General features: G+C 50.8%; 1 protein-coding gene and 1 long non-coding RNA gene across 10 annotated transcripts; one reads left to right on the plus strand and one right to left on the minus strand.

Moving 5' to 3' along the window:
* Positions 1 to 183: 183 nt before the first annotated feature.
* On the minus strand, positions 184 to 14,879 carry LOC139805739 (uncharacterized). Of its 4 annotated transcripts, none has more exons than XR_011729976.1 (5): positions 14,739 to 14,879; positions 13,300 to 13,439; positions 11,362 to 11,551; positions 6,202 to 6,363; positions 184 to 549 (listed from the first exon to the last, which is right to left on the minus strand). It is a non-coding gene; the product is annotated as an uncharacterized lncRNA (long non-coding RNA). The 4 variants fall into 4 exon arrangements; XR_011729977.1 differs by lacking the exon at positions 14,739 to 14,879 and adding an exon at positions 14,274 to 14,413; XR_011729979.1 differs by lacking the exons at positions 11,362 to 11,551; positions 13,300 to 13,439; positions 14,739 to 14,879 and adding exons at positions 6,526 to 6,685; positions 7,061 to 7,154.
* Positions 14,661 to 27,487, plus strand: FAM20A (FAM20A golgi associated secretory pathway pseudokinase). Of its 6 annotated transcripts, none has more exons than XR_011729974.1 (12): positions 14,661 to 14,977; positions 17,626 to 17,810; positions 18,705 to 18,755; positions 19,402 to 19,480; positions 20,307 to 20,399; positions 21,868 to 21,983; positions 22,449 to 22,629; positions 22,882 to 22,991; positions 23,723 to 23,804; positions 23,889 to 23,948; positions 26,693 to 27,059; positions 27,101 to 27,487. XR_011729974.1 is itself a non-coding variant. In XM_071764483.1 (12 exons), the coding sequence occupies exons 1-11, from the start codon at positions 14,673 to 14,675 to the stop codon at positions 26,949 to 26,951; spliced, it is 1,521 nt and encodes a 506-aa protein (XP_071620584.1). In that variant the 5' UTR covers positions 14,661 to 14,672; the 3' UTR covers positions 26,952 to 26,975; positions 27,060 to 27,487. The 6 variants fall into 6 exon arrangements, 3 of the variants coding, with proteins under 3 accessions (XP_071620584.1, XP_071620585.1, XP_071620586.1); XR_011729973.1 differs by having other exon boundaries at positions 26,693 to 27,017; XM_071764483.1 differs by having other exon boundaries at positions 26,693 to 26,975; positions 27,060 to 27,487.

A 27,487-nucleotide genomic window follows, 5' to 3' on the forward strand; every position in this document is an offset into this window, starting at 1 on the left:
CCCAGACAACAAGGATTTTCCTGCAGAGCAGCAGCCAGGAGGAAGACCCAACTTCACAGTAAAAGTTAAATAAAAACAGTAAAAATAAATAATTCTTTTTTAATTCAACACAGGTGAGCAACAAACTAGGTGTGATTTTTAATAGGCTCCTAATTCAGGTCATCAGTGGCAAGAGCTGCAGTCAAAGACAAGAAACACCATTTATTTGGGTCAGCTGGGAGCTGGGGAAGGGCTCCCCAATTTTTTTTTAATTTTTTTTTTAATAGTTTAAGCTAAACAGAGGGTGCCAGACACCTCCCAGCCCACAAAAACACCCAAGGTCTCAAATGACCTTTGCTGGCCCAGGCTGGAGCAATCACACTGTGCTCTCCAGGTCTCTCTCCCCAACCTCTGCCCTTATTTTATTTTTTTTTTTTTTTTCCCTTGGAACAAGGCACTGTGTTTACCAAGTAAAGCTGAAGAAGGAAAACATCGAGCCAGGGCAGTGCACAAACCAGCCTTGGGAAAAGGTTAGGATTAACTCCTCTGGAGCTGAGCAGAGTTTGGTTCCTGGAAGAGAAGGAGAATAAATAAAGAGGAGTTGTCAGTGAGCCCTGGCAAGGGTTCCCACAGTTATTTATAGAAGGCATTCGTTTCCTTCCCAAGATGGATAAAGATCCATTAGCTTTCAAGGTGATGAATCAAGTATTAGTTAAGCTGCTGGGGGAAAAAAAAAATAAGAAGAATATGAATGTTTTAAAAGGAAGCTTCCAGCTGAGAGGGAATAAAAAAAAAAAAATAAAAAAAAGGAAGAGAGCAAAGCTGAAATTTTCCAGTAAGGTTTTTTGTATTGGGAAGGAGCAATGGGCAAGGAAGAGCCTGGCTGGGAAGATCTGTCTCTGCTTTGGTAACAGGAGGAAAAAGACAAAACAAACCCCCAAAAACCCATGATCTTGGCACATTTATGGGTGCCATAGGATGGAGAAGAAGGAAAAATGCAATGGGTGTTTTTCAGCTGGCAGTGACAGCACCCACACCCCTTCCAGCTGCCCAAGCCCCTCCAGCCTGGATCCCCTCTCCCAGGACCCTCACAGACCCTGCTGGGGTGAGCAAAGTCATTTCTCCTTCTGACACCAAGGCAACAAACTGATTTTTCCCTCTAAATTCCCTCTAGAGGTTCAAAATACAGACTGGACACTTCTTTCAGTGCAAGCAATAAAAATCCAGAGCACCCATCAGGCAAAGAGCAGAAGGGGCAGAAGCAGCCCTGGATATTCCATACACACAGAAATAGAGGAGACCTTGGGGCCACCTCATTCCCACCTTCCTGGGGACCAGCTGAGCAAATTCTCCCTTTTTTAATTTTTTTAAAATTTTTTTTTTAATTTTTTTTTAATTTTTGGGGGGTTTTTTTGGGCTTCCTGCAAAGCAGCAGCATCCTATGGAGAAAGGTACCCACGAGTAACGTGGAGAAAAGAGCAATATTTCCTGAAGAAGACACCTGTTTTCTAAGTAAAAATAGCAAAATGAGATGTGACACCAAAACTGGGCAGCAAAACAACCCAAATTTCCTGGGAGCACCAAGATTAGACCTGCAAGACCATCACCTGCTGGCCTGGGCTGACTTGGCTGCATCCCTTCCCCTCCTGCAAGGCAACTTCCAAGTGACATAAATCAGAAATTTGGAATATTTTAGAAGCTGAGAGACAGCTGAGGAGCCACAAGGTGGTTCATGAAGCACAAAGGATCCTGTATGAGTTGTGCCTGTGCTCAGCCTCCACTTACCCAGAGCTTCAACAACTTTAGGTTTTCAATTTAAAGAAAAGAAAAAAAAAACAAACCCAACATATGCAGGCAGCCTGCTCCTGCCCAGCTTTTTTTTTTTCCCCTGCTGTGTATTCCCCAGTCCTCTACCCACACATACCCCCACTACAGGCAAAATATCCTAAAAAAAAAATTACAAAACCAAACCAAAAAGCAAAATTGAAAGAGCTCTAAAAACCCAGCAGTAATCCAGAGCATCACCAGCTTCCAGGAACCCAAGCTGCCTTAAGAAACCACAGCTTCTTTTTGTTGTTATTTTTGTGTAGGGTTTTGTTTGGGTTGAGGTTTGGGGTTTTTTGTTTTTTTTTTTGTTTTTTCAGTCTTTTACAATCTCCTGTTTTTTAAAAAAAAATAAATTCATCAATCTGTCCCCTCTTCACCCTCCTCAGCTCTCTCTCTCCCAGCTCTGTGGATGTTGTCAGGAGGCACAGCTGAGCTTTACTGGTGCCAGTGGCCAGCTGGACTGGGATGAGGTCCTGGGCTGGCTGGGCTGATCCCAGCCTGGAACATCCCAAAGCCCAGCAGGCTGCAGGATCCCAGTGAGCTCCTTTCCATCCCTCCCACAACCAAGCTGGTGCTTTCCCGTGCAGCACAGACTGTTCTGATGCACCAGGAGAGCCCTTCTGGAATTTTCCTGGGGTTAAACATGATCTGGTTTGTGTCAAAGAAACTGACCCCATGATCCAACCCACCTCGCTCGGATTTTTATTTTCCTTTTTTCCCCTGGGGACAGGAGGAGGAATCCAAGGAAGGAGAAGGCTCTGAGCAGGCAGGAAGCCACGGTGATGGGCTGCTCCTCCAGCCAGGGGAGCTCCAAACCCCAAAGGGGACAAGGTCCAAGGGGGTCAGAGCAGGAAAGAGCATCAGGAGGGGAGGATTTCTCAGCCAGCCCAGACTGATGCAGAGATTTTTCCAGTGGATAAATGAATCCTCCTCTCAGCAGCCCAGCCCAGCCCATGATTACAAAACCTGGGATTTTTGGCTGCTTGCTGGAGAGAACCCAATTCAGGGGAAGGATCCTGCCCTTGGCTCTGGCCTTTTTAGCCATGAAAACAAGATAATATTGGTGTAATGAGAGAGCTGCTGGGACTTGCCATTCAGCTTCATAAAAATCTGGGGAAAGATGCATGCATTTTAATTAAGGTCTGGGAGGGAAATAATAATAATTAAAAAAAAACCCCAAACAACTGTCTACCTGGCTAGACTGCAGGGAGAGGAACTCGTGGCTTCATCCACCCCTCAGTCTGCTGCCTCTCTGCCCCAGACTGAGCAGCCCAGGCTGTGACTTTCAGCAGCCAAAAACCCTCCTGAAGAGCCAGCCCAGCACTTTCTGATCCCTCCTCCTCTCAACTCAGAGCCAGGTTTCTAAGTGCCACCAGCATCCAAGCATCCAAAATCTTAGAAATGTGATGGGGAATGCTCCCCAAATCAGGAGGAGACCCAAGAGAGCTCAGAGCAGATTTTTTTCCAGCATCCAGGGAGCTCCTGCAGCTGCCAAGCTTTTCCCTGGAGTGCCCAGCTCTGGTTTTCTGCTCCCAAACCTCCTGGGCCTGAGCTGCCCTTTGCATCTCAGGAATGCACAGCTGGAAAAGTGAGGGCTGGGTTGGGCTCCTCGGGCAGGACCTGGCTCCTGGAGTGGGGAATTTTGTGTCCAAGGCACCGAGGCCAGGGCCACATCCAGACTCCTGCTGCCCAGGATGGGGGTGGGATGGGGAAGGGGTGAGGGCAGGTGGTTGCCTTTGGAAAAAAAAAGAAATGGCAAAACCCATCCAGAGTTTGAATACTGAAGGAAACCAACCTAAACCCTGAACTAGGTGTATGAAGATTTGGGGGGGTTAGAGAAAGAAACAGTGATCAGCAGCAGCATCCTCTCCCCTGGGAGGCATCTGAGTGACCTCCCACATCAGAAAACATTTTCTGCATTTTTCCAACAGGGACAAATCCCCCTGTGAGAGTCTCTGGTCCTCTAACCAGGTCAGGTTTGGTTCCCCATCCCCACACCCGGGCAGCTCCAGCAGCCTGGGGGGAGATGTGCTCAGCCCAAGGTGGATTTTTATTTCCAGCAGGCTGTGGTTATAGGAAATGGGCTTTGTTGCCACCTGCTGCAAGTTCACTGCTTCCATGGGATGAACTGCCAGATCCAACAGGAACCAGGGGCCCACGAGCAGTGCTGAGGCTTTGGCAGGGGGAAGGCTTCTCAGGTTCTGGGACACATTGGAAGGAGCCAGGGCAGGAGTTCAAGGCAGGGTGGTGTGTGCACTGCTGCATTAGGGAGTCTAGACAGAGCCCAAGCCCTGCAAGCCTCAAAAATGCCTTTTCCCTTCCCTCCCCTGCTCTTCAAACCCCAGCAGCATTCCTCAGCCAGGAGCAACACGGGGAAAGGTTTAATTCCTTTGCTCAAATAGATCCTTTTGCACCCTTGCCTGCCTCAAAAACCTCCACCCAACCCCCCCAAGGCTCTGCCATTTGGCCAAAGGCTGCCAGGCTCCTCAGGGGAAGGAAATAAGGAGCAAACCAAAATAATTAAAACTGCCTAAACCCCAAGGTTTTATCCCTAGCTGGATGGAAAATATCACCTTGGGAACATTCTTGAAATATCTGCTTTTAGCCTGGTTTATACCTCATTTTCCTTCACTCTGAGCTGATGGGGAAACCCACCTGCCTGGGACTTGACTGCTCCACAGCCCCATCCCTGCTCCCTCCTTCATTAAGAGAAACTCAGCTGAAAAGTGGCCAAGCAGCTGTGCTCAGTTCTATCTGCAGGAGACCTCTGGAACCTAAAACCCAAAAAAAAAAAAAAAAAATGAAACCAGAAGGAGCTATGATTTAGCAGAAGGTTTCTTTCTGGCCTGAGCTGTTCAGTACCACTTCCCATGAGCTGAGGGACAGCTTGTGCTTAGGTTTCAGCAGCTCCTGAAATACAACCTGGAGGGTGGGAAGGGCTGGGGGGAAATGGGGCTGTGATTTCCTAACCTTGGCCAGAAATAATGGGGAGATATCAGGGCAATTCCTCCCCACCTGCAGCAGGGTCTGGTGAGGAGCACTCGGGACATTCAGCAACAGCTCAAAGGGGAAAAAAAAATAGGATACAATGATCCTGCTTTAGGATTTACCAGGCTGCCCCTGCCTGCACCCCCAGCAGGGATGTTCTGGCCTTAAGTGGGTTGATAAGAGCTTGGAATCAGCATTATCAGATGCCAGATGCTGGGGAATCATCCCCCACTTATGGCAATTATGAGGCTGTCCCAGAATCCAATAAAGCAACTGAGGAGATGAGCATCTGGTGGTGGTTGCCAAGCCCTCCTCAGCGAGATAAATCCATGGAATAAAGAGGTGGGATTTTTTTTTTTTTTGCTCCAGTCGTGTGCCCCTTAGCACTGGATCTGTGGAATTCCTCCTCCCTTTGGAGTTCTCCTGGGGTGGGAATAACACAGGACCCTTCCACCAGTGGGATGCTGAGCTCCTCTCCCTACCCTGCCCTTTCTCTGCAGGAATCCAACTGATCCTCCAACCCCATCAGCATCTCCCAGCTCTGCCAAAGGACCCTGCAGAGCTCTCAGCCAGCACTTCCAGCCAGGAAAACCCCCAGGCAGGATCATATCCTTCTCCCTGACCTTGTCCATCCTGCCAGCCAGAGGCAAAACTCCATCACAGCCTGAGATAAGGGAAGCAGCCCCGTGTTAAAAGACATGTCAAGGGGGCAAGCATCAGTGCCAAAGAAACCAGCCCCAAAAAATAACCCTGGTGCAGAGGGGATGCTGCTGGGGGTTACACAGCAGCCACCCCCATCTAGCAGAAACCTGGGCAAGCACTTGAAAAATACCTAAAAGGATGGTTCCTAGAAGTAATCACCAGGAAATTTTTACTGGTGTGAAAGGCAGTAAGAGCTGAGCTGTATTTAACAGGGGAAAGAAGAGAAAAGTGAGCTCCAAAGGTCTGATAACACAGACTCTGTGCTGAGATACTTTGGGAGGGATTTATGCAGTCAGTGCCAGCTGAGCTCCAAGGATGTTTTTTGTGGTTTGGGAAGCAATTCAGGGACTCATTGGGTTTAAGATCAGAAGCAGCCATTAAACCATCTCACAGGGGCTGCTCCCCAACCACAAGCCAAAATGCTTCATCCAGGAACTGAGCAGAGCTGGAAGTTTGGGAATTTGGAGCCATTTGTGACAGAGGCAAAGGACACCCCAGCTCTGGTCACCCCCCTTGCCAGGGCTCTTCTCCCACATGCACTGCTCTTTAATTCATTCCCTGCCCTCACAAGGAAATTTCACTTCCATTTCCCACCCCTCTTCAGATACCACCTGGAAAATGAGCTGAGGAAGAGAGCAGGATGAAGAAAAGTCAGTGAGTAAACACTGGGGACAAAATCCCACCCCTTGGGGACCCTGTGCTCACCTCTGGAGCCACCAGCAACCACAGTCAGCATCCTCCCAGGCTCCCAACCTTCCCATCCTGCCAGGAAGACTTCCAGAAGACCTCCAGGCTTTTTTTCATTCCATTTTCCTTTGGGCTTTCCTTAAAGCTGAGTTTTTTCTCCGTGGACTTTCTTACAACCATCTGAAAAGAAACAAGACCAGCATCTGGTGGAACAGCAGCATCCATTTAAAAAGCATTTAGTGGACCCAGAGTGCCAGAATATACTTAGAGCATCTCTGACACTGTTAAGATTGAAATAATTACAAAAGTCGATTTTTATGTAAATTTGTTCTCATTGGTTACTTTTTGGGAAGATCAAAATGCTTGGAATCTGTTCCAGGTTTTCAGGCCTATGGATTCTATTTGCAGAGGGTGCCTGGGAGACAGAGGGATGGTTTTTTCCTAGAGAATAACACTGCTTGGTTGAGACATCTTAAAGGCTATAAAACCATAATTTAGGATCCTGTGAAAGACAAAGTTTAAGAAAATAAACGACATTTGGAGTCAAGGTCTCTTCCTCCTCCCAAGAATTGCTGCTTTTCTTCTGAAACTTTTGTTTAACTTTGATCCTTGCTGGGTTTGAGCTCTGCCTCTGTTCCCAGCACCTGAGTTCCCCTCCCATCCCTGGGGATCTTACAGCAGATACATGAAAAACACTTCCAGTGTCCCCACCAGGTGACATTCAAACCAGGCTTAAAATCTGAATGGAATGACTTGGCATAAAACTCAGCTCACCTCCAATATTTGACTCTAAAAGCACTGTGTAAATATTAAACCAATTCCTCCCTTGAGATCCACTGCAGGGAACACACTTCAGATATTTTGGCTCCCATTTGACCTGTGACAGAACTTTCCAAAGTGTCTGAGGCTTTTCCAAGGTTTCCAAGGCTCTGCAGAGAAAGGTGTTGGGCTTTAGGGGACCAAAAAAGATGAATTTAGAGAAGCTCAGGGTGGCCAAGGCACCCCCCTCCTCCTCCAGGAGCCCTCAGCTGAACTAAACCTGGTTTAGAGATCTCTGCATTATTGCATGAAATTAACAGATTAATTAGTAACAGATTAACACCATCCCAGAGCAGCAGGAAGGCTCCCAGAGTGGGATGGAGAGGGAAGAGGTTATCTTTGCCCAGATTGATGCCTTCAGAAAACAGGTCCACCCCAGTGCCTCTGGCTACGTGTCCATGAAGTGCTGAGCATCAGAAAATCATTTGATTTGTATCAGAGAGGATCAACCCTGCAATTAGCTCTAATTAAAAATCCACTCCAGCAGAGCTCCCCCAGGCTGAATCCATTCACCCCCACCAGTGCTCAAGCCATGCTGGGAGAGTAATCCCTGATGAGCATCTCTCCTGGGGGGGACACAGCACGTCCCTGTCCCCTGCCAGGTGCAGGAGCCAACCTTCCACCAGGAATTTCCTATGGATGCTGAGTGAGGAGCTGGGTTGCTGCATGCTGTAACCCTCCTAGGCAGCCAACTCCCATCCCTGCTGCCCCAGCACCCATCCCTTCACTTGCCACGCCAGGTTTTGGGTCCAAATTCCCCTTACATAAGCATTAAGTCACCTTTTTAATGTGCATTTCTGCACTGCAGTTTTTCTGTCTGGACTCAGCAAAGGGAACCTGCTGTGGAACATCCCCTGGTGAGCACAAACCAGTTCTCTCCCCAGCCTCCCCCACCATCACCCCAATACCAACAGACCCCCAAACCAACCTTTTTCCCATTTTTCATGCCCCTCAGAGCCTGTGCCAGCTCTCAGAATCCCATCCAGGCTACACTGGGAGAAGCTCAGTCAGGAAAAGAAAGATTAAATTGTCACCTTTGTCTTTTTTTATTTTTTTCCTGAGTGATTCCCTCACTTCACTTTGTCTCCAGCTAAAACCATTTTCCATGGGAGCAAAAAAAAAACCCAACAACCCAGAGCTGAGGAGATCTGGGTGCTTAGGGAGCCAAGAAAAATGACAGCAACCTCAGCTGTAATTACAGCCCTGTAATCTGCAAGCCATAATTCAGCAATAGCTGCAATCACTGCACACAGTTATTTGCTCTTTGCATTGAAATAAAATGTTGGGGAAGATAGACAGCAAATGATTGCTGTGGAAATATTCAGTAATTTTTAACCTTTTTCTATAAACAGAACCTTTTTTTTTTTTTTCCTGTGGAGCTCCCATACAACAAAGACAAGCAGGGGATTTCTGGGCTGAGCTACCTCCTGGGCACCCCAAAAGCACCCAACAGCCCCAGTGTGAGCTGAGGACTGGGGAGAATGGTGGGTAACTGGGGAAAAAAAAAAAAAGATTTAACCACAACTACAGTTCAAGCCTTTTCTCTTGATGTTCTTCGAGCCATTTGGTTCACAGATGTTCTTAAGAGCTTTTCAGAGTGGGAGAGTTGGAGTCACACAGGGCACCCACACCACAGAAATGGGGGAAAAGTGTTGGTTTGATCTTGCTCTGGGTGCATGGGATAAATGTTCATGTTTCTTGCAGTCAAGAAGTAAAAAATACTGAATATTTTCATTTGGGAACCAGGAGAGGCCACGTCCAACCGAGGCAATGCAGTGGAGGAGGGGAATGACCCCTCTGGTACCTCCTGGTCATTTCTTGCCTCCATCACATCTTTGCACACCCCCTGGTGTCCCTCTGCAACTTCTTTTTGACAAATCAAGCCAAGCTCAGGTCTTTAAGGTGCTTACAGCCAGGTGGTACCTTCAAGGGACTGAGATGGGAGAGAGCAGATGGGCACCAACCTTGCTTGGAGGGGTTACAGCCCAACCTCTGAACCTACCCAAAAAGGAACCTTCTCATGTCCCACAGCTGAAGTTCCTACAAAAAAACCAAACCAAACAAAGAACAACAAAAAAAGCAAAAAAAAAAAAAAACCAAAACACCAAAAAAAGCCAAAAAAAAAGGAAAAAAAAAAGAAAACGAACCCAACAACAAAAAAACCAAAACGCAAAAAAACAAACAAAAAAAAAAACCCAAAACACATCATCAGAAACCTTCTACCTGTGCTACCACATCCCCCATGGGATGACATCCCCAGCAAGTGACCTGAACACAATAACTGAGTGCTCCCCAACAAAACAGAAAGGATAAGGCCAAATTTCAGATTTTCCACCACAAAACCCCCAGGATTCCTTTGGTTATAATGGATGCTCATTAAATTACATAGAGTCCAAATCTTCAAATCTTTCTCTAAAACTCTCAGTGCTTGCAGATGCCTCTCTGTGCATATTCGTGGCAGAGAGGGAAAAAAATGTTCACTCAATGATCTCATAGCTCCTTCTTTCTCAGGGTAATAGACTAAAGAGACCCTGGCATTAATAATTCCTTATTTAAAATTACATGCAAGACTGGGGAGAGAGAAAAATCTTCCTGAGCATGGCAGACTTCTTTCTATCTTGCTCAATCTCCCTCCAGAGCTGTGGCTGCTGATGCTGAGAGACAGAAAATCAGCTGAGGAGCTCAGCCCTGCACCCTGGAGATGCTCACCCAGTGGTGGGGACCAAGGGTTAATAAGGAAGTCAAGGAAGGGCTGAGTTGAAAAAGAGCTGATTTTTTCTGTTGGTAACTTTCCTTCTTCTGAGCCTCATTAAAACTGTTCTGATTATTTTCTTTCTTAAAAAAAAAAAAAAAAAAAAAATCTTATTGATGGCTCTCCAGCCAGACAGGGACTTGTCTGCATCTGCAATGGGATGAACCAACCCCTCCATGGTCCCACTGACCCCTCCAGCTGTACCAGGAGAGCAGATGAAGGCAAAACTCATCCTTCTGCCTCCAGAACCCAGGTTTAAAATGCTAGAGGCATTTTCTAGAGAAACATCTGAACCTACAGCTTCATCTGATCTGAACCCAGGGCTGTGCTGAGGACAGAGGTGGGCTCAGTGCCTCTTCTCCAAGAGATTCACTGAGTCTCCTTATTTTACATTCTGGTCAAAGGAAAAACAACTCAATGCCACTGCTGGCTTCCAGCAAAGTGAGGAAACAAGAAGCCAAGCTGACAAATATTTAGGGCTCAAAAAAGTTCAGGCTGGAGGATTGATGGTGATCACCCAGCTCCAGCAGCCACATCTACCCTGGCATCCTTAGGAAAGAAGTTGTTGTCCTCTTCAGTCCCTTCTCTGGTCCTCTATTTGTTCTGAATTTTTTATTTCTTTACTCATGTATCCTGCATTCCTTGCAGAAGAAGCTATTTCATACATTTTTTGCAGCACAGCTCCCTACACGAGGTCTCTGTTCCAAAATCCTTATTTTTACTACCAAATATTTTGTCCAAGGTTAAGATGACCCCAGTGAGAAGCAGAGATTAATGCAGTTGGGAGGGGGGGAAGAAACAGATATAAACACACTAGAAAAATTCAGGGGGAGGGGGAAAACTCAAGAAAAAGCTGAGCAAGGCTGTGGTGCCACAAAAGCTGCCTGGGAAAAGGAAAAATCTCCCTCAGCAGCTGCCCCTGTGCTTATACCCACAGCTCCTGCATCCTCACCCAGTGGGAGGCAAGAGATTGCTTTGGGCCATCCCATCATACTGATGCTTTCCACTGCACTGTCAGCTAACAACAGGAAAAAAAAAAAAAAAAAAGAAAAAAAAAAAGCAAAGAATAAAAGTTCCTCTCTTGGAAAGCCATTTAAAAGAAAAGAGGGGAAAAAAAAAAAAAAAAAAACACAAAACCACCTCTGCAGACAATCTGCATTTTATCTTCTTAATGGCTCTGAAGTCTCCACTTGGATCCAAAAATAATTGCACTCAGGGAAGGCTGTAGAATATTCTTTTCAAACCATGGATCAGATCTTCCACTGAGACCATCACACAGTTAACTACCAGGAAAAGGAACTCAGCAAACCAAACACCCAGTCAGGAAGCCAGCCCAGCACCATCTGCAAACCAGAAAGGGGATTTGCTCTTTTTTACCCTTCAGCCACCCCAACACTCTGCTTCCTTCCTCCTCAGCAGAGCCAGGGAGAGGGAAAGGACTGGCTTGGATTTCCCAGCTCGGAAATCAGATCCCAGAAACTCAGCACAAGCCCCACGGCCAAAAACTCAGTCCCAGCCCAAGCCAAAAACCCCAGGGTTGCTTAAGAGGTCAGCGACCTCTCCAGCCCATCCAGCACATCCAAGACAAACAGCTCAGTGTCACCCACCCTGCAAGGGACACGCAGGAATTCTGCCCCTGTCCCGGGCTCCATGCAGATCACAACCACCTTTTCCCACCAGTTTTGTGCTTCTGGTGCTCCCGTGCCACGAGGTGCTCAGGAAATGCAGAACTTGGCTCCTCCAAGGCAGGGTTTTATTTCCTTCCCAGTGCTGTGGAGCTGCTCTGGCATTTAATTCCTGTAATTGATGGGAGAGGGAGAAAGGGAGAGTTCTCATCTCTATCTGCTTTTGCAAACATTATCATCTGCAGAGTGTGACTCTGTCAGTTCTGGAGCATTTCAAGTGGAGTAAAAGAGACAAAAAACGAGCAGACTGAGGCATTTGCCTCTTGGCAAGCACAAGTGGTCTCTAAGGAAGATGATTTTTAAATCAATGTGTGAAAGAATTCAAATTCCATACATACATCTCCAGATATTTTATGTTGCATGGCTAGAAAACAAGAGGAATATCTTTTGTTTATTATAAAATGACTTTGAAAATGACCTGGCTGGTTCCGAGCTGAAATACAAAGGAAGTCTTTTTTAACATAAGATGTCATCATACATTTATTTAAAGCTTTAATTATATGTTTTGGGACATCAGCTACGCCTGAATATTTCTCCATTGCAGTTGTCTGGAAAAGGGAGACTTTTTTTTTTTTTTTGACTTTTTTTTTTCCCACCTTAAAATAGTAAATGAGGCCAATTATCTCCTGGTAATTCCAAACGATAATTTGATTCCACTGGAGCTGTCAGCATCCTCTCAGCTCAGTTTCTGCAGGTTAATTTTAGGAGCAAGTCCACCCATTCCAGTCTGCTGCTGAGCCTGGGAGTGGGAAGCAGAGCTGATCCTCCATCCCAGGGACCAGGAATCCAGAAGATGGGAAGATCCTGCAGGATGGAGATGAGCTCCAGCAGGATCTTCCCCTGCTCCTATAGGATTCCCAAGCCACAGCTGAGTGTGGCCATGGAGCTGGGAATGCTGGGCATACCCAGGTAGTGCTGGCATTCCCAGAGCATCACTGAGATGGTTTAAATAATAATGAGAAAAGGGATTTTTCTTTCCAGCACATTAGGAGCTGGCAGTCATTAACACTTTGGGAAGTGCTTTAATTTATTACAGATTAATGGGACCGATTTTTTTGTTTTGTTTTGTTTTGTTTCTTTTTTAATTAAGTCTCATTAAAAGTGAAACAATCTTCCCCTGGAGCACCCAAACAGCAGAGAGACACGAGCCCAGCTGGGGTTTGCTTCCTGATGCATTTGTTCAGAATTAGCCTTGCAAACCAGGAAAGATTTAATAATGGATTCTGGGAGAGATTAGCAATGGGAAAACAGTTCAGGGAGGCTTAAGAGCAAAGCAAGTGCCAGCCAGTTTTTTGATGGGAGAGTCTGTCAAAAAAGTTGTTTAAGTTTATTTAACAGGAGGCAGTGAGTGCCCTTTGGCAGCTGCCAGCCTGGGAGCTGTGTTTGCCCCTGGAATTCCAGTGTTTGCTGCCTTCAGCTTGCTAAGCTCTGCTTTTTAAAAACAAGAAGAAGAATAAAAAAGAATAATCCTATTGTAAGTCCCAGGTCATTGCTCATTTTCAGGTTTCTGATGAATCAGCTCAGGGAAGCTGCCAAGCCACCCAGCCCATGGAAAGGCTGAAGAGAGGAGCATCCCCACGCAGGGTGTGCCACAGCTCAGCATCTCTTTGCTTTCTCCTAAACAACATGGCCAGAGAGTTTGTGGTTGTTTTCCCCCTTCTTACACTCCATTTTATGTCCTGGAAACTTTTTTTTTTTCCTCCCTTGCTACCAGGAGCATGAGCACTAAGAGTTAGGGAGCCCTTCCCACCCTGAAGCCCCTAACCTGGTGCTATTGAGCAGAGCCCCTGCCCACCCCAGCATCCCCCAAACCTTTCCAGCATGGGCAGAACCCTAATATTTTCCCTTTTAATTGCTCACATCTGGCTGAGAGAATGGAGAGATGCAGGTGTAACACTTGAGCAGAAGCAGAGTGATGGGGACACACACATCATCTTCTCCCACTGGTCCTTGTTGGAAGCACCAGCTGCAGTTTGTGCTGAGGATTTTTCTGACACACTCTGGAAAATAAATAAAACTTGGTATTACAGAAAAGAAAACCCTAGAGCAAGCCCCTCACCTCCCCAAACACCTCAAATATCAAAAGATGGAGCAATTTTGAAAGTTTGTCTCTAGTTCAGAGCCTGAACCAGCCTGTCTTCCAAAAGACCAAGGGGATAGATGTGCACAGCCAGCCAGTTCCTTAACTCTCCTTGGCAAAAGGAGCATCCCAGGCTCCAGGACATCTTGCTCAGCCAACAGCTCCACAGATGCCTCTTTACACAGCCCCAACCCCCTGATCCTAGCACTCCCTTCACACTGCTCCATGCAAAACTGAGCTCTGCTCCAGCCAGCTGAAATCAGAATTGACTTTTCCCTCTTTCTGCAGTTTATTTTTTTGTTCTCCCTTCAGCAGAGAGCTGGAGCCAGGCTGGGCTTGTCACACTCCTTTTGTTTCCAGCCACTTTCTCCTCCATTTCCCACCCTTGGCCTGGTGCTCCTCAACCTGCTCCTTGCTGGGTTTCTCCACCCTGCTCCCAGCAGGCTTCTCCTTCCACAAGGAGCTCGATGAGTCCCAGCCCAAGCACATCCCCCCCCCCCCCCAGCCCTCCCTGCCAGACTGCAGAGGGGAGTTCCCTCCGCTAGTAACGAAGAAAATAAAAGCAGAATCTGCAACATGTGCCAAGGAGCGCTGCAGAAGGACTGCAAGCCCAGGTCCCGGTCCAGAGCCCCCCAGGGCACAGCCCGCAGCACCCAGGGATGTTTAAGGACCCCCATGGCCAGAGCCCCCCGCAGCAGGGACACTCTCCAGCTCCCAGCTCCTCCCGAAGGTTTTCACCAGGTAGACTTCCCACCTTCGGGAGTCGGGGAGGGAAAAAGGAGCCGAGGACAGACGGAGGAGGCCGGGTGGCTCCGCGTGGGTGCCCCGGTGACAACCGAGGGTCGGGCTGGCAGAGCCCGAAGCGACACCGGGACAACCCCTTCCCGGACCCAGACCCTGCGCTCTCCCTCCACCTCATCCCCCGTCCATCCCCGCTCCGTCGGGTCCCCTCTCCCCCGCCCCGGGCCCCGCTCAGCCCTGCCCGGTCCCCGCCCCGAGGTGCCCGCACCCCCGGCTCCGCCACTCGAGCTCCCCCGTGCGCTCTGCCCCGGGAGGCGGCGGTGACGGCGGCTCCGGGCTCCGTCCCTTTGCCCGCCGCTTCCCCGGTGCTTCCTCTGCCCCTCCGGCTTCCCCGGTTCCCTTTTTGCCGGCCATGCCGGGGCCCCGCCGGGATCGCCCGGTGGTTCTGCTGCTTCTCGGGGCTCTGCTGATCGCCGACCTCTACTTCCACCTCTGGCCGCGGGTGCGGAGGGAGCTGGAGATGGGAGCCCCGGGTTGTCCCTGCCGCCGCCTCCCCCCTTCCCCGCCGCCTCCCCGCTCCCGGGTCGCCTCCGCGCTCCGCCGGCTCTTCGCCCACCCGCTCTACCGAACCTCAGCCCCGCCGGGCCCCGCCGAACCGCTGCTGGGCGCCCGCGAAGCCCTGCGTTACTACCGGCGGAAGGCGGCCCGCTGGAACAGGTGCGTGTGTCCCGGCCACCGAACCCCCCTCCGCACCCGGCACCCCCAGCCCCGCGCATCTCCTGGGCACCCCTTTCCCCGGCACCCCCTGCATGGGCACCCCCAGGCACCCTCTAAATGAGCATTACAAGCACCGGGCACCCACTGCGTGGGCACCCCACTCCAGGCACCCTCTGCGTGGGCATTCCAAGCACAGGCACCCTCCAGGCATCCACTGCATGGGCACCCCTCTAAAGGCACCCCCTGCATGGGCACCCCCAGGGACCCCCTGCACAGGCACCCTCTGCGTGGGCACTCCAAGCACAGGTACCCTCCAGGCACCCCCTGCATGGGCACCCCTCTCTGGGTACCCCCTGCATGGGTACCCCCAGGCACCCTCTAAAATGAGCACTACAAGCACCAGGCACCCCCTGCATGGGCACCCCCAGGCACCTCCTGCATGGGCACCCCCTCTCTGGGCACCCTCTGCATGAGTATCCCAAGCACAGGTGCCACCCAAACACTCCTTTCCCCCAGCACCCCCTGCATGGGTACCCCCAGGCACCCTCTAAATGGGCATTACAAGCACCAGGCACCCCCTGCATTGGCATCTCCTGGGAGCCCCTCTCCAGGCACTGCCTACACGAGGACCCCTCCCCAAGCACCCTCTCTACAGACATCCCAAGCACAGGTGCCAACCAGGGACTCCTCCCCAGGACCCTCAGTGACCCTCAGTGCCATCTCTGAGCATCAGTAACCCAGTGACTGCTGAGGCTCCACAGCCCAGAGCCCCTGAACCCCCTGTCTGACCCCTTTTCCAAGAGGGCTGTATCCCAGCTGGAAACAGCCAGCATTCCCCAGCAGCCCTGCTCCTACCTGCAGCCCAGCATCTTCCTGCATGGACAAACTGGGATCCAACAGGGATGGACACAGCCATGTGGTGCTGGAGGAGGTCACCGTGGTGCCTCCCAGCATCTCCTCACTGCCCAGCTCTGTCTGGAGGAGGCTGAGTCCTTCTTCACATCACTTAAATTCCATGGGTTTGAGTATCCCAGGTCCCCCTTGGTTGGATCTTCTTGGAGCTGAGCGATTCCTTCTCAAGACATCAGGGTTTGGGTAGCCAGATGGATGGCCAAGCAGCCCCAGGATGTGGCTCGTTTGGGATATCCCACAGCCAGGGGGGCACAGCAGCTCCTGTCCCACCACCAAGCAAGGTGGAGAGACTGGTGGGGGTGCAGGAAGGAAACCACAAAAAAATAAAACCCCATCCACGTCTCTTCAAAACCAACCAACCAACCAAAACCAATGCCAGAACTCCAGAGATCATTTTTATCCCTCAAGGAGCAGCTTTAAAAACCCAAACTCTGTCACCAGCTGAGTTCTGGGAGAGGACCAAGACAAAAGGACACTGGAGACCCAGCACCAGCCCACACCAGTAAGCTGGCTGAGCAGAGCCAGGGCAACCCCAGGGCCAGTTAGAGCAAGCTAGAAATGGACTTTTTAATTATTATTTATACCATTCTGCCTTTTGCAGAGCTCTGTTCTTAGAGCAAAACATTTCAGGCATCCTGAAGGAACCAGGGAGGCAGAGGGAGCTGTGATGGGGGGGTGGGAAAGGCTGGGAAGGGGCTGGAGCAGCTTGCCCAGGGCAGGGACCATGCAGGCACTGGGCTGGGAAGCAAAACTTGCATAACTGCTGCATTTTTTTCCCCATCAGTAATCTATTGCTCACTGCCACCCCAGGGGGGAGCAGCTTGTGTGGATGGGAGGCAGGCAAGCAAATATGGTAAAATATTTGGGCAGCTTCCCTGGGGAAAAATCTCAATTTATTCTTTGAGATGACACCGGGGTCTTGATTGTCCTTGGCTTGTGGTTGTTGCCTCCAAGATTTTGTCTACTCCAGACCTGGTGCACAGCAGAGAGATGGAAGTTTGAGGCACATCCACTGGAGCAAACAGTGTTCCAAGGGCTCATCTTTGCATGCAACCAAACCTGCCAGTGGGTCAGGAGAGTTTCTGCATCTTTGTTGGTGGCCTGAGCAAAGAGCTGGACTGAGAGAAAAATGACCCAAGGGCCTGGCCGTGCACACGTGGACTTTGTGCCTGCAGCTGACCCAGTCCAGCCAAAAGGCAAATAAACCAGGAGAGGGAACGGGCTGCTCTGACCTGCCAGTGTGCCACAGCTCTCCATGAATTAGATTTCTCCCAGGACTTGTCCCTCACCAAAAGGAAGGTTCATCCCTTGCTCATGGTTACACCTGACTGACCACACTTGCTTGGGTGGAGAAGCATAGTGGGGAAAAAAACCCAGAACAAATCCAAACAACTTAAACACAACCTTCCAAACTGAGGGCTCAAGGTTGAGAGCACTGATCCAGTGGGGAGATATCTTCAGGATTGGTTTTTTTGGACCTGGGAAGCCTGTTTGCCTCTGTACCAACCGGGAAAGGGCAGGGTTCAACCTTGATTTTAAGACAAGAGGGGTCAGATGCTGATGGAAGCCTCCCTGTGCCCTTACTTGCCAGTCTAAGGGCTGTGAATCAGCACTTATCACTCCCTGCCTCAGTTTCCCCTTGGAATCCACCCTGTGCCCCCTGGTTCTGCTCCAGGGGGCTGGGAGCAGTGAGGTTTTCCATCCCGAGGCTCATCCTTCCAACCACTTTCTTCCAGGAGACACAAGCTTTACAGGGAGGAGCTCAACCTCACCTCCCCAGTGGGGCCAGTACCGCTCCGGCCAGAAGCCAACTGGTTCCAGTTCCACCTGGGCATCAGCCGGGAGGGGCTCTACCCACGATCCAGCCCCACCATCAACAGGCTGCTCCAGGACATGCAGGAATTCACCACCATCAGTGCTGGTGAGCATCCTCCTGGGATCAGCACCCTCCTGGGGTCAGCACCTTCCTGGGGTCAGCATCCTCCTGGGCTCAGCATCCCCTCTGGGGTCAGCACCCTCCTGGGGTCAGCATCCCTTCTGGGGTCAGCATCCCTTCTGGGGTCAGCATCCTCCTGGGGTCAGCATCCCTTCTGGGGTCAGCATCCCCTCTGGGGTCAGCATCCCCTCTGGGGTCAGCATCCCTTCTGGGGTCAGCATCCCTTCTGGGGTCAGCACCCTCCTGGGGTCAGCACCTCCTGGGCTCAGCATCCCCTCTGGGGTCAGCACCCTTCTGGGGTCAGCATCCCCTCTGGGCTCAGCACCCTTCTGGGGTCAGCATCCTTCTGGGGTCAGCATCCTCTCTGGGCTCAGCATCCTCTCTGGGGTTGATGGGGCCATTGGGAGCTGCTCAGGACTGGGGGCTTCAACCTTCCCAGGGTGTTTTTCCAAACAAGGGAGGGGCTGCCACTTGCTGGATGAAACCCTCAGCCCTGTGCTGCCTTCTTTTTGTGCTGTGCCCTTATCACAGAATCATTAAGGTGGGACAAGACCCCCAAGTCCATCAACCCCATCCCCACCAGCCAACTACACTTGACCCTGAGGCAGGAGGAAGGACAGAGCTGTCACCCTTGATGCAGCAATCCTTGGTGTCAGGGGACCTGTTACACAGCAGTTTAATCCCAACAGGCTGCCTCAGTTTCCCCCGAGGGTTCTGAACCCCTCGTTGGGCATTGATGGCACCGAGGCTGCCAGGCTGGGGCAGCACGGGCAAGGATGGACAGGACCCCCCCATAAACACCTCCAGGGGCTGGGATGGGGGGGTCAGCAGCAAGAAATGAAGCCTGGCATGGTCTCAGAGTTCCTTCTTGCCTTGCAGACTACAGCCAGGATGAGAAAGCACTGCTGGGGGCCTGTGACTGCAGCCAGAGTGAGTGCCACCACCCAGGTCCCTGCTGTCCCCCCCCCTGCCACTGCTTCAGCATCCCAACCCAGTCCCCAGCTCCTCCATCCCAGCCTCCACAAGGGAAACATAAAGCCAGGCCCTTCTCCTTCCAGTTAAAGCCCAGCAGGGATTGGGATGTGTGTGGCAGGACACCAGTACATCACTGGTTTCTACGGGGGGGGGGGATGAAAAAGTCCAAAAGAGGATGTAACAGGTGTTGGGAGAAGCACTGGAGGGAATGGCTGTGGCACAGGGGGGAGGGAGGGAAAACAGCTGGAGAAACAGAAAGGAAAAGTCCCAGAGAGCAGAGGAGGAAAGTGGGAAGGAGCTGGAGGATTCCCTGGGGGGGGAAAGTCTAATGGTGCCTGAGTGGGGAACCAGGGCTTCACCAGGGGGGTCTTACCAGGGGGATTTCACCATTGGGGTTTCACCAGGGGGGTGACACCAGAGGGGTTACACCAGGAGGGTTACACCGGGGGGGTGACACCAGGGGGGTTACACCAGGGGGATTTCACCAGGGGGTTACACCAGGGGGTGACACCAGGGGGGTTACACCAGGGGGGTGACACCAGGGGGGTGACACCAGGGGGGTTTCCAGGGCTGGTGGCTAACATCCCATTTCCTCCCCAAGTCGTGAAGCCCAGTGGTGTGCACCTGAAGCTGGTCCTCAGGTTCCAGGATTTTGGGAAAGCCATGTTCAAGCCCATGAGGTAAGGCACACCAGCACACACCCCCTGATTCCCTCTTGGAGCCCTGGACACCACAGCCCCAGCTGCCTTTGTGTTTTACCTTGTTTTTCTCCTTGGATTCCCTGGAGTATTCCCAAGAAACAGCCATCAGGCCAGGTCACTTCAAAGAAGAGGTTTAAATTGCTGCTGCACTTTTTTTTTTTTTTTCTTTTAAGCCCCTTGGGACTCTCCCCATTTATTCCCTGCTCATTTTGCTCTCTGTGCACAGGCAGCACACCCACAGGGATGGGTTGCTCATCCAAAAAGCAGCCAGCTCCTCTCCTGATGGTTCCCAACCTCCTCTGCCCAGTGCCCAGCAGGTCAGGGAGGGGAAGGGATGGGTCCCATACACTCTTTCCAATGCCCTGTGAGCTTTCCCGTGATATCCAGCTGCTCAGGGCACTGTGTGACAGCCAGAAAATGGAATTAAAGGAGCTGCTGCTGGTGTTGCTGCCTCAAGGGTATGAAAACATCAAACCTGAGCTCTCCTCTGCCTCCCGTGGGGATGCGAGAAGCCCCCCTGGGCCTCCAGCATCCCCCTTTGTTGTACCCCCACAAAACACTGTCCTAAATGAGGGGGTCTAAACCCTGGCACAAAAGTTTTTAAAGCCCAGAGACAGCCTTTCTGCCTCCCTCACCCCCCGGCACCATCTCAGGACACCGTGCAGCTCCTGGTCCCAGCTCAGCACCAGCCCAGCCACACGATGGCTGTCCCCAACCTCACCAGCTGGATGCAGTGTCCTTGTGCCACCCCTCTGTGTCCTGCCCTGCTGTGATCAATTCCATTCATCCCCTTGGCTCTTCCCAGGCAGAAAAGGGAGGAAGAGACCCCCGAGGACTTCTTCTACTTCGTTGACTTCCAGCGGCACAACGCGGAGATCGCCGCCTTCCACCTGGACAGGTAGGGAGCTGCCTGGCACCTGCCTCCTCCAGCTCCCTGCATCCCATCCCCTGCCCACAGGGAGCTCAGGGATGAGGAAAGCCAGGCCAAGCCATGCCAAGCCCTGCAGAGCTGCTCAGCCCGAGCTAAGCAGGAGTTTTGGAGCAGCCCTTGGGGAGCTGACACGGTATTTGGAGATGGGGTGGCTCTGGCTCTCACCTGGAGCTCAGGAGTCAGCTTTGCCTCTGTTCCTGCACAAGAAAAAGCTGGCAGATGAAGTCCAGGTTGCAAAAAGGGTTGATATTTGCCTGGCTGTCACCCAGCCAGATGCACGAGGTCCTTCCCTGTGCATCAAAGGGCAAAGCTGAGCTCTGGGTGCAGCCTGGATCCCTCACAAACTCAATCAGCAATCAAGGCATTTGGGATTGAGCTGAGCTGCAGCAATGCAGCTTCAAGCCCTTAACTAATGAGCAATTAGCCTGGCACCCCTCCCCAGCAGGCTTTGTATTTAATAAACTCCAAAATGTCCTTATGAGAAGAGGAGGGCAGCAGCCTGCTTCCCCTGGCTGGGCTGAACACCAAGGGGAAATGATCCCTGATGAGGATGCTGGATGGGGGCCTCCAGTCCCCAAGCTCAGCTTCTATGACAAGCAGGACTGGACTGTAAGCCTAGAACAGAGAGAGAAATAATCCCCTTTCCAGCTGTGCCCCTGCATCACCCCAGGGACTCTGCTTGCCTCCCCTCCCACCACTTTGCCTCTCTGCATCCCAGCTCCACCACCAGAAGAATGAGGCCAGACTGCTTTGCTGAAGTGCTTCGTGGTTTTTCGAGCTGAAAGATGCCAGATGAAAGCAAATATTTAATTATTTTTTTTTTCCCCCCCCCTTTAAACATTGCTCAATAAGGAACAGGCTAAATCCTGTTCTGTGCCTGATTCTCAGAAGCAGAGCACGAGCTGGTTCACCCCATGCTCCTGAGTCAGCAAGCAGCAGTGGCTTCCCATTCCCTGGCATCACTGCCAGCCTGCCCCAGGCTCTGGGGTTTTTTTAAGAATATTTGGGATGAATCACTGGGGCATGAGTGGCTCTGAGTGGGGTGAGCTCTCCTTGCCTCAGCTGGACCAGCTCCAACACCTCTTTACTCTGTGTCAAACCCAATATCATGAAAGGGCCCAAAAGGGCTGTCCTGGCTCCTGAAGGATCCCACTTGTGTGCAAGAAAGGGGGAGAAACCAGCTAGGGAAAAGATAGGAATCCTGGAGAACATCCAGACCATTCCAGGCAGCAGCTATAAAAATACCAAAAGCCAAACTCAACCACATTTTGGTCCTGAGGGTGAAATGACCCTGGGAATTTGCTAGAATGAAACTGGGAGAGAGAGAAAAAAAAAAAATAGTAATTCCACATGGGTGCAGTCATCAACTGGATTATCAACAGAAGGGACAAGGGCAGCATTTGCCATCCCACAGACACATTTCCCACTTGTGCAGGATCCTGGATTTCAGGAGGGTGCCTCCCACAGTGGGGAGGTTGATCAATGTCACCAAGGACATCCTGGAGGTCACCAAGAACGAGATCCTGCAGAGTGTTTTCTTTGTGTCCCCAGGTAGGTGAGCTGGGAAGGGATGTGTTGGGCCACGTGGGGGGGAGAGCAGGGTCTGAAAGCAAAGGGGAACAGCAGGATTGGTGCTGCTGAGCAGGAATTAAAGGACTGGGTGAAAAATGGTGACAGCAGAGGTGTCTCTCAGCCTCCAGCTGGAATCATCATTGAGGTTGATTCACCCACCCAATTCTCCCCAACTTTTCCCCTAGGATGGGACCAACTCTGTCCATCAGCCAGCATCCAGGTTTTGCCCGGATTTGGGAGGTTCAAATCCATGCTGTGATTAAATATGGCCACTGTCAGACCCTGGGGAGGAGTCCCAGGTTTTGCCCATGATTTGGGAGGTTCACATCCGTGCTGTGATTAAATATGCCACAACACACATGGCCACTGTCACACCATGGGGGCCAGGTTACCTTCCAGTCTCCTGGCGACCATTTTCTCTGTTTTCCTCTCTTCTCCTCCCAGCCAGCAACGTTTGCTTCTTTGCCAAGTGTCCCTACATGTGCAAGACAGAGTATGCAGTGTGTGGGAACCCTCACCTCCTGGAGGGATCCCTCTCTGCCTTCCTGCCCTCCCTCAACCTGGCACCACGACTCTCCATCCCCAACCCCTGGATCCGCTCCTACTCGTTTGATGGAAAAGAGGAGTAAGTGGGTAAAATGCTGCTGCTTCCCAGAGCTGGGAGGGGGGGAAGGAGAGGGAGCAGAAATTGTAGAGCCAGGCAGCAAAGAAAGGTTCAGAGCTTGCCCAGGGTGAGGCTGATAACTGGGCACTGGCTCCTGCAAGCACCAGGAGGGATGGAAGTCCTCGTCCTCTCCATCCCCACCCAGGGCTTTGGGACATGGGATGTGGCAGCAGCAGCCACTGAGTGCATCTCCCCCTCCTCCCTCTCTTGTAGGTGGGAAGTGAATCCTCTCTACTGCAACACAGTGAGGGAGATTTACCCCTACAGCAGTGGCAACCGTCTGCTGAACATCATTGACATGGCCATATTTGACTTCCTCATAGGTAGGGTGAAGGAGGAAATAACATTCCTTCCTTCCCTTCCTTCCTTTCCTTCCCTTCCTTCCTTTCCTTCCCTTCCTTCCTTCCCTTCCCTTCCTTCCCTTCCATTCCCTTCCATTTCCTTCCCTTCCATTCCTTCCTTTCCTTTCCTTCCCTTCCCTTCCTGCCTTTCTTTCCTTCCCTTCCTTCCTTCCCTCTCCTTCCTTCCTTCCTTTCCTTTCCTTCCTCCCTTTCCTTCCTCCCTTTCCTTCCTCCCTTTCCTTCCTCCCTTTCCTTCCTCCCTTTCCTTCCTCCCTTTCCTTCCTCCCTTTCCTTCCTCCCTTTCCTTCCTCCCTTTCCTTCCTCCCTTTCCTTCCTCCCTTTCCTTCCTCCCTCCCTCCCTTCCTTCCCTTCCTTCCCTTCCATTCCATTCCCTTCCTTTCCATCCCTTCCTCGGGGGTCTCTGGCTGCCCTCCCATGCCATGGTGTTTCTCCAAGCCATCCCTTCTGCACCAGGGAGAGTTTGGGGGGGATTGCTGTCTCCCCCCTCTACCAGGGCTTCCTCCTGAGATGAGGGAGAAGCCCCCAGACCCAGCTCCCTCCCCCAGCAAGCTGAAAGCAGCAGCTCTGAGCATCTTAGCCCCCAGCAAGGCAACGAGGATTTAATGCAGATCTGAAAGAAAAGGTGGGGAGAGCTCAGAAAGCTGCCTGGTGGGATGCCAGGGAAACTCTGTTCCTGTTCTGCCCTTTCCCAGGGAACATGGATCGTCACCACTATGAAATGTTCACCAAGTTTGGGGACAGTGGCTTCCTCTTACACCTGGACAATGCCAGAGGGTGAGCCTGGGGGAGGTCACAGGGAGGGGGGGGAAAGGTGATGGGCAGGCACTGATGCTCTGTGCTCTCTGCTTCCCCTCCCAGGTTTGGGAGACATTCCCACGATGAAACTTCCATCCTGGCTCCACTTTCCCAGTGCTGCATGTAAGTACCAGCATCTTCTTCCTCCCCAGACACCTTGGGGGTTCCCACCAGCATGGGCTGGAAGCCACCCAGCCCTGGTTCCCTCTATCTAGCAGGCCTGGGAAGACCTTCTGTGATCCCAGAATGGGAATCACAAATTATCCCTGAGCAGGATTTAAGCTTTTAGATCAGCCTAAAACTCTCCTGTTGAAGCCTGAAAGGAGTTTCAAATGTAAAAGCTTTCACTGGCAGAGCAGGGGGTCCCTGGGGCCAAACCCATCCATCCCCAGTCAGCCCCATTCCTCTGACATCAGGTTGGGAAATCTCCATCTAAAATCCTGGTAGAACTTGGATGCAGTTAATCAGATTACTTCTTCCCATGGCTCATAAATCTGACTGTTTGAATCCTATCTTCCCCCTTTATTAATCCACATAAATCAACAGCTGAAAGAGAAGTTCAAGAGGCAGAAAAAGCTGCTTTTCACTCTGGTTTCTCTCCAGGAGGTGCCTCACCTATTTCCTCCCCAGAACCTGCTCCCTCTCAGCCTTGGGGTTTTAACCCCATCCACTGCTGTTACAGGCTCCAATTTGAAGCCCTGCTATTTGCACCCAGGGAATCTTTTCCTTCCTAACTCCAGGCTCAGCGAGTCCTTCTCCTGAATTCCTCTTTTGGGAGATTGAAATTAACTCTGCCTCTTAATTTGACCTGCAGACTGTAAGCTCCACGGGTCAGATCCTTCCTCTTCTTCCAGCTCCACCTCCCCCAAGCTCTTCTTCATTTAGCTCTGCTTTTAAAAGGCAGTGGTGAGAAGCCCTTCAAGTCACACCTTGTAATAAGCCAACAACTGCCAAGAACAGTGTCATGCAGCCTCAGGGAGACCCAAAACCTCATTTCCCACAACAGCCTTTTCCACTCGGGAGTGAAGGAGCATCCAAAAGCACTTGGAAAGGAAATAAAAGAGGCTTCTTTGAGCAAGAAGAGGCCACAGATTTCAGCCTGCTCTGACCAACTCATTGGCTTCAACCCACTAAGTCACCTCCTTGTTCCTAGGGGGAGGCAAAACCCTGGACAAAGCAGGGGAAAAGTCCTCCAGAGGGACCCCTGGAACCACAGGGCTGCTGAACACCAGGCTGCTCACTGCCCTGCTCAACACCTTCACCTCATTCCCAGCTGAGTTCTTCCCCAAGTTTGGCTTCCAGCAGATTTAAGTTTCCCACTGGTTTTAGCTGCTTTTCACAGCTCCTCCACCAATCCTGGTCCCACACTCTGAATTCTGCTGCTCCGAGGGCATTAAATGGCACAAATTGCAGCCATGCAGGAGATGGGCCTTTTCCTGAGAGGCTCAAACCCCTCAAATAGGCACAGATAGACCTGAAAACATCCCCCCAGCTCACCTGGGTCTTCTATCATCTTGACTTCTTCTGATGAAGTCCCTGGAAGGCTCTGGGTCTAAGCTGTAATAACTGAGTACAGCAGGGATACACCTGCCCTGGGGGAGAGGAGCAGGGCTGGGGGATTTCCCTCTCCTGTTCCTTTCCATCTCCTGCTCCTGATGGAACTGTTACAGCATTAAATAAGCCATTCCCCCAAGGGGTCAGACTATCCCATTCTCCCCCTCCAAGCCCTGGTTCTGTTTGGAGCAGAGCAAACCCAGCTGGTGTTTACCCAGAGCAGCTCCTCAGGGTCACCCCTTGCCCAGGGGAGCTCAGGAAGCCTCATTTGCACCTGCTCTGTCTGAGGTTTCTCTGGCAGCAGCAGCAGCAGCAGAACCTCACAGCCATGCTCCAGCAGTGATTTAAGACCTTGTTGCTAGCCACAATTTTTTTTTTTAATTTTTTTTTCCCCCCAGGAATATCACTGCACGCCTGGCAGTGGCAGCCAGGACAACAAAAGCCACATTTGAAGTCCCCTGCTCCCCTTTGCCATGGTCCCTGACCAAAGCCACACAGTTCTGAAGCTGGTTAACATGGTTTAAAGAAAACCCAAAAACCCAAAACCAAACCAAATAAAAAAAAACCTGATTAAAAAGCAGGTTGAAACACCTTTTTCCACCTGAAACTTCTGGCTCAGCTGAATAGGAAAAGCTCCACAGACACAGATGACTTGGTTTCCCAAATGTAAAGGGCAGTAATTAAAGCCACTGATTAATTTTAGTATTAGAGATGCTGAAGTTAAAACACTGCTGCAGAGGATTCAACAAGCAACTCCAAAACACTTCATTTCATTCCCAATTTTCCAAGATTTTCGCTTTTCATCCCACTTTTTCTCAAAGGGAAATAACATTTAAATCTCAGCACCTCTTAAGGTGAGAAGTCACAGTTCAGTCAGCTCCAGGAAATAATCTCTCTCTTCACTCAGAGTTTTGACAGATTTTTTTTTTTTTTCCTCTCATTCAGCATCTTTATTTTACCTCCTCCTCTGCCCCCTTCCATGGGAACATGGCAACACCCTGCAGGAATCTGGGGAACTGGGTCACCTCTGACTCAGAGGAAAAACACTCAGCAAGGAGAACTATCATGGTTTTTTTCCTCTGATGACAGAAATGTGCACTACAAATACTTCACAGTCTGGAAAAACAGGGGAAGAAGCTGAGCATTCTGCAAAAATTATTCCTTTCAGCACAGAAAACCTTTTGTTCCAAAGTTCTCCACCAAAGCATCTTCACCCATCTCTGGCAGGAAGGGAAGGAGGGAGGGCAAAGGCTTCAGACAGCTGGTTCTTGATGGGAAGTTTGCATTCAAATGTCTCCTTTCTCTTTTTCCAGAATAAAGAGGACAACTTTATTACGACTCCAGCTCTTGGCTGAGCCCGAGTATCAGCTCAGTGATGTGATGAGGGAATCCCTCCTGCAGGACCCCCTGGCCCCTGTCCTCACTGAACCCCATCTCTTGGCTTTGGACAGAAGGTTACAGCTGATCCTGAAAGCTGTGAGGAAATGTATAGACACCTATGGAGAAGCCAGGGTGGTGGCCAATGACACCATGGAAGCTCCTGCATCTGACAGAGTGAAGCTGAGCACCTAAAGGGCCTTTAACTCATGCTCAGAGGTGAAAAAGAGGGGAAAAGAAAAGTCTAACTCATGCTCAGAGGTGAAAAAGAGGGGAAAAGAAAAGTCTAACTCATGCTCAGAGGTGAAAAAGAGGGAAAAAAAAACCCTTTAACTCATGCTCAGAGGGAAAAACCCTGCAAGGGAAGTGTTTTAACAGCTGGGCATCCCCATCTACAAAAAAAAACCCCAAAAAAACACTTGCCAAGAGTGAGAGGGGAAGCTCTTCAGAAGGCCTTGAAGAATCACACTGGGATTCTATGCTGGGTGCTCAACCAAAGATTTTCTGCTGGGCCAACGTGTTGGTAAGTTGTGGGCTGGCTGCTGCAGACCTTGGCATCCCAAATCCCAGCTTTTTGGTGGAAAAGCAGTGATCTTCCTCTCCTGTTCCTCTTCTGCAGCTGGTTGTGCCCTGGGAAGGGCAGGGGAATCTCTGCCTGACTTGGGAAGGACACAAAACTAGATTCAAGGATGAGGCTTGAATAAAGAGGTGCCAAGACCCTTTTCCTCTCA

The sequence above is a fragment of the Heliangelus exortis genome, chromosome 20 (genome assembly GCF_036169615.1).
Source record: "Heliangelus exortis chromosome 20, bHelExo1.hap1, whole genome shotgun sequence".
NCBI lineage: Eukaryota > Metazoa > Chordata > Aves > Apodiformes > Trochilidae > Heliangelus > Heliangelus exortis.